General features: G+C 30.0%; 2 protein-coding genes across 3 annotated transcripts in view; one reads left to right on the top strand and one right to left on the bottom strand.

The window, feature by feature from the left end:
* LOC112594781 (RING finger protein 17-like) overlaps positions 1–12,839 on the top strand; it is a 56,686-nt gene that overhangs the window by 23,414 nt on the left and 20,433 nt on the right. The gene's annotated exons all lie outside the window — the stretch shown is intronic.
* LOC112594784 lies at positions 4,464–12,179 on the bottom strand. The gene is made up of 3 exons (XM_025339771.1): positions 11,969–12,179; positions 10,039–10,233; positions 4,464–6,443 (listed from the first exon to the last, which is right to left on the bottom strand). The coding sequence occupies exons 1-3, from the start codon at positions 12,030–12,032 to the stop codon at positions 6,109–6,111; spliced, it is 594 nt and encodes a 197-aa protein (XP_025195556.1). The 5' UTR covers positions 12,033–12,179; the 3' UTR covers positions 4,464–6,108.

The following is a 12,839-nucleotide window of genomic DNA, read 5'->3' as shown; positions in this document are numbered from 1 at the left end:
ATTATTGAAAATTAGTATTTTATTATATACATGGTATATACTGATTTTACGAATTTTAAAAATCTTATTGTGATTTGTATTGTCGGTAAAATAATATCGAGACCTAACTAATGCTTTTACGTATTACGTATATATAAATGCGAAGGTAAAATTATTGTTGTTTGCATTTTTTTTTTTTTTTATAATTATTATGGTCATTATTGTTGTTGGCTAGTGGGATCTGACCGTGACTCACATAATAATAAGTATGTGCTGGCTGTACTGAACATGTATAAAATGTGCATAGAATTTGTCAATTTATTAAGTAGATTTAGAATAAATATATTCATTATACCGTTCAAGAAGTTATTGTATCTTAAGTTTATTTACCCGTTTAGTTTAAATATCTTGTTCACTTGTTTTATTGATATATGTATTATTAAATTAATCCTCCACCATTTTAGTTCATCACTGATTAGTCCATATTTCATCTTGAATTTCGATTTACTTGTTATACTCAAGAGATACTAAACAATGTAGTAAATATTTGCAGGAATCTCTTGAGTTAGTCGTTGACTATTCTTAAATTCTTCTTTTTCTTAAAAAAAAAAACATAGTTTTTGAATTATTATGTTTTTATGCTGTACGAACTTCTAGTGATATAACTATTAATTGAACGTATACATGCAGTCAAAGTAGGTGCGTTTGCCCGGAGCGTCAACATTTTGAGCGTAGGCTAATCTGTAGGACTTTTAAATCGACTATAACCCACTAACTTTATATATTATACAATATATTATTATAATAGAAAAAATAGGTTTTTATATTTATTGGAGAGAGTGGAATTATTGTTAATCTTATTTTTATAAAATAAAAACATTGTTGTGACTGAATGCCAATTCTGTATTCTGTATTACAAAGGTTTGCGTCAAACTAGCTAGTGGTTATATCAAGTTACAGTGCCAATAAACATTTTTTTTAATCATCTTAGGTAAAAATTTTAAATCCTGTGGTAGCCTTGGATAGTTATGTATAGCATTTCTGAGTATATAGTACAGTATTCGCAGTGACGTCTTAGAGTTCTGAAATTGCTAAAAGAATGTATTTAAAATATTATCTTAGCACATCAATTCTGATGTACTTACCTATAAATATTTTATTTTATTTTTCATTGATCACTATACAATCCAAAAATCTGCAGGATAAACTGTTTGTGAATATAATATCAGTGAAAACTATATTGATCGTTTAAATTGATAATTGTGTTGGGCTATAATGCTTTTTCTAAGGCTGTTAAATATGCAAGAAATAATGAATTTAAAAATCGTCCTCCCCATACAAAACTGTTTAATCTGATTGGTGATCCGTTACCTTTGCCTACAATTACTTTTACGCGCATACTTAGTAGCCTTGCACAGTAATCGTTATGAGTGTTTTCGTTATATACCTATTTATATGATAACTCGATACCGCCAGTAAACACGACTAAACGAAGACACTTCGGCGATTAACATAATATAATGAGTGCACCACGATGGTATATCAATTTCTCGAGTGTCGTTTTAATAAGATCAAAAAAAAAAAAATTCAAACAAGAATTAATAATGTTATTTTATATCAGTGACCTCAGCAAAAAAGATTACCAACTATAGGTTTGTGGTCTATTGCAGGTGGTTGGTGAGAACGCAATCGTGTGAAACGTAAAACGCTTCTCCCGTAGTATATTATGTGTGTATTAACTATTAATTAATATAACTAGATGCTAGTACTACACTAGTTAGTAGTTAGTATACAGCTGCAATATAAGTATTAATACGTAAAATTTGTACGCAATTATGCAATTTTGTAAATATTCATTTTTTTTATCTGTAAAAATGAATTATTTAGTAATATGCATATATCTCACAAGTAATTTGAACCAAATTATTGATTAAATATTACAAGTACTATAACGGTTTTTGGACTTAAGTTTTTAGATGTTTAACCGTACCGTACTTTTTAATTATTCATGTATATACAGTCATAAAATAATTTTACTATTCAATTTACAGTATCAATGTAAATGTATTGCTTATTTAGTTACTGTATAATTTGTAAATTATAATTTTGTTAAATGTTTATAAATTTTACATCAATGTAATTGTATAATTATTATTTTAAAACAATACAAATAGTTATAAAACGAGTAATATATATTAAAATTTAGTAATATTATCCATTGTAGTACACACAATTTATGTGTTGAAAATGAGTAATTGGTTACATTTATTTAAATAAAATAAATAAAAATACAAAATCACTAAAAATAACAAATTTATCGTTATAATTTACTTGCTTTTGAAAATTTTTAAACTTTAAAAACTCCGTTCTCTTCTACAAGATACAATTTATTAGTTCTATTGCTAAAATACATTACCATATGCCTTGATTCTTAACCGTCATTACACAAATATTGAGGTTGACTTAATCGATAAATGTGTAAATATCAAATAAAATACCATTTTACATTTTTTGTTTAGTTTATAGTTAATACTTATACTAATAAAAAATTATTTAAGTACATTTTTTCTTTTAGAAATGTTTATTGCCGATCAAAATACATTTAACTTATTGAATTTCGGATATAATAATATGTATATTAATGGAATTCATCATTAAAGAATTTTAGTATTTAAATTCAAAATACCTGATACTCTATATGTTTTGCTTAACTTAATTATATTAAAAATAAACTTAAATAACTTTTTAAAATTTTTCAAAAACTAATAAATAAATATATTTGTTATTCTTCAATAAAAATGAAAAATTATCGTTCTACAATCGTCTTTACTACTATTCTTAATGTTTTTTTTAGTAATCTAAAAATGTGTTAAGTGTGTTTAACAATCAAAATTCTTAAATACTTAGCTATTATCTATCTATATTTATATTATTTCTAAATTGTATGCGTTAATAGAAAATATACAATTACAAATTACGTTATTGTTAATTGAGCATACATTATAATACAATTCATGATGCGTTGAATTAAAATATGCCATTTTAAATAAATAAATTATACGCATTTTATGTAACTAACTAGAGAATTAGTAAGTTGTTTGTTTATAATATATACCCGGGGCGGCCAAACTTTCAATCTCAGACGATTTCAAAGTCGATCATGTTAGAGTTTATTTTTAGGCCACGCGTTCAAAAGTTAAGCATAGTGGTAGTTAACAACTTTATCGATAAATTTTATCTTTTATTCTGATTTTGTATGAGTCACATGTTTATTGTTCACGCAGTAATTTATATTTCAGTTCTGTAATTTCACTATGTTGATTCGGTTTCTGTTGTATTTATAAAAACGTTTTTAAATTGTTCAAAATGTATAAATATGAGTGCACACAAGAAATATAAAACGCATGAAAACGATAAAAACTGAATACCGAGCTATACTCTCTGATGCTCATTTGGAGCCTTCGATTAGCCAACAACTATTCGCCAGATTACGAACAATTGGTCAACGAAATGCAATGTCATACTTTAAAAATGCCCAGATTAACAAAATAATATATTAATTAGACTTTGTAGTAATAAGTTTATAGGTACAAATTTATACAAGTATGTTTCTTAATAGTTATAGATATTCAATAATTAAGGAAAACTTTCTTATGTAAGTAGATCCTCACACAAAAGCAGATACAAGGGAGGCAATCCCCTCCCATTCACAAAAAAGTTATCAAATATTTCATTTGTAATTAATTGTGACTAAAATGTTGTTCATACCAGTTATCGAAAGAGGGCCATGAGCATTTAATTATTTTCACTTCGACTTATAATAAAACAATTCCTATACCTTTAGCTACTCCTATTAATTTATTTTATTCGTTTATATATTTTGCGTCCCCTCATCTTTTTAGGACCTCTGTATCCACTCTTGTCCTCAAAGGTTAAGTATATTTTAAGTAGATTGCGGCCAAAAAAAGTTAGGTCGCCCTTGATATATATTATAAGTACTTGGTATATTGAATAATATACTATCTTCAATATATAGTAATTTATTATAATAATAATTAAATTACATTATTAATTGCCTTAAAATCGGATGTAATCTAGTAGTAAGGTTTTAAGGGCTGTAGTCGTTAAATTAGATTTTCCTATATGAATCAACGTAAACGTCTAAAACATATTAAACCTAGCTGTTCGGTTATAATTCATTTATTATTTAGAAATATTTCAGCTATTATTTTTTTTTTTTTTTTTTTATATGTATTTTTAGTTTTAAATATAAAATCTAATTATTTCTTATATTTTATTGTTTTACCTATAATGAAATACATATAATATATAATATTATATTTGTTATATTATTATAACATGCCTATGTTTAAACATAAAAATATTTATTTTTAATATTAAAATACAGTATTCGGTGGATTCCTCGTTTAAATTACTAATTTAATGCTTAAATAATCTTAAATAATAATAAATATAATATGGTATACGTATCAAATGGCGTAAATAACAAGTTATATAAAGAAAAAATATGTCACCTACATAGAAAGGCGATTTGCCTATTAGATAATAGAAGTTTTAAAATATATATATAATGTATATGTATATATGACAGGTTATAAATTATAATCGATCTTTATTCGTATAACAATCGCGCACATAATGTGTATAACGTCCATACATACTTAATATGTTAAGTGAGTATATGAGGATAAAGATTTATATTGTAGTAACGATTCAAATGCAATCATCTCGGAAATCATTATTGGTTTTGAAATATGATGATAATACTATATTTACACATGTAATTTCTGTAGTGAACAAAACGAATATATTTCCAAACAGTGACCTTTAAACAATAGTATAAATGTAAGTCCGCGTTTAGTACACAACGAATGACGCAAACGCGGTTTGCGCGAGCGTCCGATTTACATACAGCACTATGTGTGGTGTGTCTGTATACACTGTTTTGAGATGTAACGATTATTCTCTTTGACGTGCGTATAATAATATTCTTTTATGTATAGGTACCGTACAAATTGTAATTTTTTCCGATCATATTGTTTAGTTGAACAGATTATCGCGAACATAGGAGTATTTATGTTGTGTGTATAGTGTCGAAATTGAATAATATAATAACTAATAATTTTATAACTGCTCCTGACCAATTTAATGTATAATTTAGTTGTACAGAATTGTCGATGGCCAAACATATTTTAACTCGGTCGCGGTGTAATATTTCATGAACCTACTGGAATATAATATCATGTCGGAATATTATTGGCGATCTAAGTGCCGTGGAGACCCCCCGTTCGGGATGTCAACCTAAGTACGCTTGGTGGGCGGTTATCGTCACGATATATAAGGTCACTTGCCGCGGTGTGTAATGCATTATTATATAGGTAGCATATTACAATTATACGCGTTAAATGTGCAAATTAAATTTTATTCGGTTTTAGTCGTGTGACGTTCGCAGGTAATAAAAAATATATTGCCGCGAACATACGAATAGGATTCTAGAAAATATGTAGGTACAAAGGTTTTACCGACTAGTCGGTGTTATATTAATATTAAATATTATGTATGTTAGCGGTACCGGTGGCGGTGGACGTTTTGTTGACAGGTTGCAGTTTGAGCCGCTGGCGTCATAGTCACTTTCTAAAGTTGACTTGGTTTTCAATACTTATATAGATTTCAAACGTTTACGCGGGAGCTAAAACCAAATTAAATGTTTATGCGCTTATTTATAAAATCGCTTAATATTTCGACCATGAATTGTTGTTGCCGGATCAGTGATCTAATAACGACAGTATACATAAAAAAAATATGTATATATAGACACCAAAGAAAGGGAATGAGAGAGAGAGAGAGAGAGAGAGAGAGAGAGAGAGAAAAGACGCCTCTGTATGGCGGCGAAGAGGGATTGCACCTGGAGGATTTAACGGTTTTGTGTACGGAAATTGCATTTGAATATGCCTTTAGAAGCTTCTAGATCTACACCAATTGTGTACTTGTCAATCGAACGGTCGCAGACGTCTTATTATATCGTATCGTAAATCCTGCAGTAGTTATGTATATATAGGCGTTAAACACAATTATGATGTATGTATATAAATCGCGTGTTGTGGTCGATCAGAGGAATATCTGGTCGAGCAGCTCCTTGGTGAGCACCCTGTGCGGCCTGTCCGGTCGCGGCGTGGTCCTGTACAGCCTCTCGTTGATGTGGTACAGCTCCTTGCTGAGGTCGCACCGCACGTTGAACCACCAGTCGCACACGAACACGGCCTGGCTGAACTGTGTGCCGTTCGGGCACAGGAACGACGCTTGCCGGCCGTCGATGTCGCAATAGTGCCACGCCTGGCATCTGGTGTCCACGTCTGCGAAGAAGCCCGGGTACGGTTGGTCGTCGCAGTAAAAGTCCGTGTACGGCACCACGGCCAGCACCGGATAATCCGTGCCCGGTTTACCTGCAACAGGGTCGAGGTGTTAGCAAATTTGAATTTTCGGGTTTTGAACTGTAACCGATTTCCGACCGTTTACTGCGTTAAACTCGCGATATTATATTATGGTCGAAACAAAAGTTGGTCACCTCCAAGTCGATTGCTGTACAGAGGTGATAGTTCAACGTAGTTACCTAATATCAACCGACATATTATTACTGTAGTAGCAATATATATATATATTGTATAACAACTCTACGTAGTACGGTGGCCAGAAAGTCGCTGCAGATATGTTATTTTTCGTGGGTTTTGGTGTGACTAAGTGCCGGTGTGTGTTTTTAAACAAGTATTGTACAAAGTATACCAAGCGTGATACGTTTTTGTGTAATAGCTAAATTTATTTTCGTAATTATTCATGGTTTGCTTAGAATTCCAATACCAAATTTTGATTATTATTTCTCGAAAATCGGAAAAATTCGCTTATCGTATCACAGAATTGGTTACGTATGTAATTTAAGTACAATGTACCCTATTATAAGTCCTGGATCTAAGCCGACTAGGCACCACATACACTCCGCATTATAGTTGTCTTGCCCAATGCAATAATAATAATTAAATATGACATTATTAGTAACGTCGTCCAGACGTCCAGTTGCACCAAACTCATAAAAACATTACGATGTTAAAATATAAGTGTTTATTATTGACTTTGGAAAAGGAGTGATGTAATGACGAAAATTCTTTGTTAGTAATATATTATAATAAATAATAATTATGTAATAGCAGTTATAACTTAAGTTATTATAACGATTAGAAATATATTATAAAAAACATTAGTCTTAGCATTCATTATTTAGTTCCAAAATACACGTTAATTGTCATTTGTTGTTTGTTTCATTATTAAAGTAATAATTATTAACTTAAAAGTGACATTGAAGCAGGTGGTGGGTATATGGTCTTCTATAAATATTTTACGTTAAAAAATGAGAAAACTCTCCTATCAGTTATGTACATTCAACATTCGTTACCCCACAAAAACGTATAAATACATAAATGTTGTCTTCATATTCATACGGAATAGACAAGTGGTCAATAGGTGTACTACTAGAAAGAACGGTTGACTGTAATTTTAGGTGTTTTAAAAAAAACTGCTTCCACATTCCATACGTCTTGTCCTAGGTCCACAGTATTTATTTATTCGATTTAGATTTTAAAATATGATAATTGATAACATGAAAATGCTTTAAAATATATGTGCCTACCTATGTGTATAATTACAACCGGGGCTATTTCATTTCAAAAGCACGTACGTGTTAAATGACCGTAAGGTGTTTGCAAGTCTTTCGAACGCCAAATCGAAAGCAATATATTATAATATTTATTATAATAATCAATACCGTTCCAAATTCAACTGCACGACGGTGTTGGCGGTCGCGTTTCGTATTTTGTCTGACATTTAATATTATATAGACTATTTATTTTTTTTTATCTATCATAACTTCATTTTTTTTTTTTTTTATTAATCAGGATAAGAAATCACCGCCGGGCTTCTCGACTTGTACCGCGTATATCACGTCAAACATTATATTATAATATACAATTTAATTTTAATAGGTTATAATATGTGCACATTTATTATAGTGGATTATATAATTGTATTATTGTTCTAATAACATGGCTGCAGTAGTGAAAGACCGATACGACTACTATTATTAGTAGGTATTTGTTAAAATGTATTTCCTAGTTACAAAACGAGCTCAACTATTGACTCGTATATAGTTAAATATATGCAAATCGATCTGTTTACAATAATAAAGATAATTGACTGTAATCAAAGATCAGAGGTTGTTGATTTGACGTGTCAATTATCGGAAGTCTGAGGGATGAGGACGCCAAAAAAGCCGATACTGTGGTTATGGTGTTTTGATGCTTAAAATTTATTACAGTCGCGTCGCCACTTACAATCTACGTTCACTCGTTGATCGCATTCTAAGGTTATTAACGATAATAATGATCCATATTAAAACGTCCGAGATGAATAATTATTAGACTCGAATTTTCGCGCGTATCATATTTTATATATGTATATACATCTCACTATATTAAATATTATATCATCGCGAAATATATATACGTTTGCAACGCCGACGCCGACGCAGACCTTGAAATATTTATACCGAATATCATCAATTGTGTCCTTCTGCCACTGCAGTGTTTATATTCTGTACATTGGCTATATTACAATTCGTTAATGTACACGAAATATCAAATTGGTTTATCATTCTTATAAGCCCGCTTGTTATGTGTCCTTTCTTAAATAAAAATTAAATAAAAATCGGTCATCGTTCTATCGAGTGCAGTAATATGGCATTACGATACCGCCTCATGTCTATTGTTCTTATTATTCGTGTTATACCGTGTAAAATATTTGTCATCGCATCGCATATTACAATATATATTATCGTGTGCACCTTCGCGTTCGTTTGTTAAAAAAATATATATATTAACCGATGTCCTCAAGCTCAATGCAAGCGACGAGTACAAATCTTTTTTTAATGGCCATGTCGTTAATATTTTGTCAACAGAAATTTTTTTTCTTAATCTCTTAAACCGAGTTTATATTTACGTTTCGTTTAAATGTGTATCGAATGCGTATCGTCAGAAGAACTCTTAGAAAGTGTTTATTCATTTTAATATTCAGCGCGTGTTAAATATTATTACGTATGAAGCTTAATCTATATGGGCATCGCATTCATTCGCATTCGATTAGTTGCATAACTTGTCAAAAACCTAGTTGTATTATAATGTGCATTTGTTATTATTGCCGTCATATTTGGTAGAATTTGAGGACTTCATAGTTTTATTTTATTTTAAATTAACTGCATATCAATACAATACAAACATTGCTCATTTTTAAGTAAAATTGTTTTTTATAATGAGGAATTATCTTCTTACTTTTGTAACGTGTTTTAAAATACCTAAACTATTATATTATAATATAACATTGATCAAGTAAAAAAACAAAATTAAAATGAAGCCATGTATTTTTTTTCAAAATGTTTTTTAAAATCAATCCTATATAGTTGTCAGATTCTATAATAAAATAAGATAATTATCAATTTTCGATAATTGCACAAATGCGTGTAGCTACCAGGTATACCATGAAATCTTATGATACAAAAACTTCGATTGAATGTGTTACCGTCTTTTTTTTTTAATATGCAGGTGAATCAAAGGCCTAGAATTTCAATCAACCATAATTTTTAAGCCACTGATTAAGGATTTTAAATTGGCTTTCTCTCGAATATAATAATACATCCCACTGAATAATGTGTTAACAAAACTCCATTAGGTAATATTTGCGTGCGTGCTAGTTGCCATATCAATTATTATTTGGCAGCGAGGCGACGATGACATATTATAGTTTATCGTTATTTCGTATGTGTTAGTCATACTGAGTACCAGTTCATCTCTCGCAGAGATAAATCACTGTTACTATATTATAATAATTATTTAAATACTACTAATAATAAGCATTCCATATCGCAACTTATCCTGTTTTTTGGGTATAATCGTAATTCAGTTAGTTAAACCAATCGTGTAATTAGTATGACAACTATACCTGGTATCGACCTTCCTAGTTCCAAGTATTCTCTCACTGACGGACTCAGAAATCCCGGTGGTACTTTGGTCGTTTCCTCGTCATCGTCCTCAAGCCTATCTCTTTGGTTTAAACCGTCTGTATCATCGTCTCCTCCAGCGTCTCGTGTCTCCAACGCTCTGGCGCTCTTCGATTTTTTGCCATCTTCCGAACCACCTGTAAATAATAAAAAAACAATATGTTATTGCATTTTTATCATATCATAATAATGTACAACGTTTTATATTGTGTATTATGCCACTTATTCGTATTTACATTGTCAATTCAAATCGACACTGCGACTCGGGTCAAACGTTGAATAATAGACCCATTTGAAAGTGGCTCCGTAACGTTTTTATTTTCTACGTTTCATAATAATTCTTAGGCACGCGTTGGCGTGCGCCCGAACATAAAGACGTGACCTCATAGGTCATATTTATTGTTATAACCCGAATGATACCTACTTTACAGGCGTGTATAATATATGGATCGTGTGTCCGCGTTTTAATGAAACTATATAATATAATAACAATATATTTTGTTATCCCTAAAATGTATGCCCGCGTGTGGGATTGTGCATTTGTGCACATAAACAATCCAAAGAAGCTGTGTTCGTGTATGAGAGGTCAATAATGATTCAAGTTTATTGACGTGATTAACATGTGTGCAGCTGGCGAGATTAATAACTTTTGAGGAAACGATCGATATTATTAATCGATCGCATGTATTAAAATTATTTCTTGAAACTTAAATCTATTGTATATTATAGTCGCAGTATTTTTAGTTTTGACCTTAACATTATTAGGGGACTCAAATTTTATAAACTCCTGTTTTTCGTCCGCGCGCCCCGCAGGCGTTTTTATTTTGTTATTCTTTCTTATTTTATCACTATCGTTAATAATAACGAAGTCGTGCTTGCCCCGAAGCTGTGTACCGACTGTTCTAGATACGTGACTCGGGGGCGTGGCAAAAACCTTTCGAAAAAAGCTACCTCCACCTACACCTACGAGACCTTGTACTCAAAATTGGCGAATTATGTTTGAATTGACAAAAAGGCCTATTTATTTTTGTCCTTTTTTATTTCTGCATTCGGTATAGGGTGCTAGATCTCCAAAGAACAGGTTTCGTTATCTCCCACCCCACTTTGGCTGGCGATGTTCCAAATAATAACTATAATATACTGATTATACTGGAAACCTGTTTCTTTGTGCGCCGTTCATTCAGAAACAAATACATCTAATGGTGGACTTTAAAGTTATACTAAGCATATATTACAGTTCTTATATTATTATGTGACACTCTGCTTTAAATTCTCCCTTTCTAAATACACAACGAATATCTATCTCTTTAAACTTACACAAATTGATTTAATTGAAAATTGGTAAAATGCCAAATAATCAAATAATTTTTACAGTTATAAATATTGTTTTTTGACTAAAAAGGTTCCATACTATTTGTTAGTAACAATTTATTTTTATGGTTACTATACCCTAAACATTAGCAGATTAATGTTTGATATTAATTAAACATTAAAATTAATATATTAATTAAACATTAAAATAAACATATTAATTAAACATTAAAATAAACATATTAATTAAACATTAAAATGTTTAAAAAAAAAATTATTAGTAGTTCTTAAGTTAAAATATTAATTGCGCGTTCTATCTATCAAATTTTAATTCACAAGAACATTAATAAAATAATATAAGATTGTCTTAAATTAATTTAAAATCAAGTTTATGAGAATAATATGAAATACTAATTATATTACTACGACGCATTTTATTGAAGTGTTTGTTTTTAATATGATTTTCGGGTTAAATTGAAACCCCGGATTTTCACTTAATAATTTGTTTAATTAACATAAGTATATGATAAAATTATGTTTTAAAAATGATGTATCACTTACCAATGTTTGGTATGAAGATGACGGAGAGCATTGAGCATAATAAAACTATATTAAACAAATACATGGTTTAATTATTAAATTTAATAAATTAAGTATTATAAAATTGTTCTAAATGAATATATAGCGATTAAGTTTCATTAAAAAGAGAATCGTACGCATGTCTATCGAGAACATACAAGGAAGCCGGTTGACGGCTCACTCGTGCTAGGCCCATGACCGGTCATGAGACTGCTTTAACGTGGCCTCGGCAATTCGAAAGAGCAATAAGAAAAGATCCGGAAGGGGAAGTAGAGTGGAAGGGTATTGATACCCTATAAACATAATATAATACATTATATTGTATCAATATCATTTAAATAACATATACATATAAGTGGTAATGGTTTGTAAAAAATATTTTTTGTTACCTATGCATATATTTAAAAAAAAAATATGTATGATTGTATAATGCGCTTACTCTTTCAATGTATATCGTAGATGAGGTTAGCTGCTACGAATTGAAACTATTAACTATAATTACAGGTTAATTTATTAATGGGAATTGTATATCCGAGTAAAAAAAAAAAAAAAAACATAACAAAACAATATACATAAAAATTGGTATATACGTGTTCCGATGTTCAAAAAAACGTTAATTTTACTACTAAGATATATTTGATCAATTGCTGTTATTGTAAGAGATATCCTTATTGTTAATTATAATTTCATTAAATTAAAAAAAAAAAAATTAAATAATAAAATACAAATGTAGTCTTAAAATGCGTCTACATCGGCTCTCGATAAAACTTATGGTTTACTTGACCATCAACTAAACATAATAGTCATCTCACTCGTTGTTAATTTTATCGTAAGCGTTTACAAATCAATTTTA

This window comes from Melanaphis sacchari, unplaced genomic scaffold (genome assembly GCF_002803265.2).
Source record: "Melanaphis sacchari strain LSU unplaced genomic scaffold, SCAv2.0 Contig23_pilon_pilon, whole genome shotgun sequence".
Taxonomy (NCBI): Eukaryota; Metazoa; Arthropoda; class Insecta; order Hemiptera; family Aphididae; genus Melanaphis; species Melanaphis sacchari.
This window is presented reverse-complemented; position numbering and strand designations above follow the sequence as displayed.

Bases quoted from the DNA above. Each gene is read 5' to 3' on its own strand.
- LOC112594784 (XM_025339771.1), bottom strand. From the start codon at position 12,032: ATGTATTTGTTTAATATAGTTTTATTATGCTCAATGCTCTCCGTCATC. The intron at 10,234-11,968 runs GTAAGTGATACA...TATTATTTACAG, and splicing joins CATCTTCATACCAAACATTG to GTGGTTCGGAAGATGGCAAA. The intron at 6,444-10,038 runs GTATAGTTGTCA...ACCCTGTTGCAG, and splicing joins ACTAGGAAGGTCGATACCAG to GTAAACCGGGCACGGATTAT.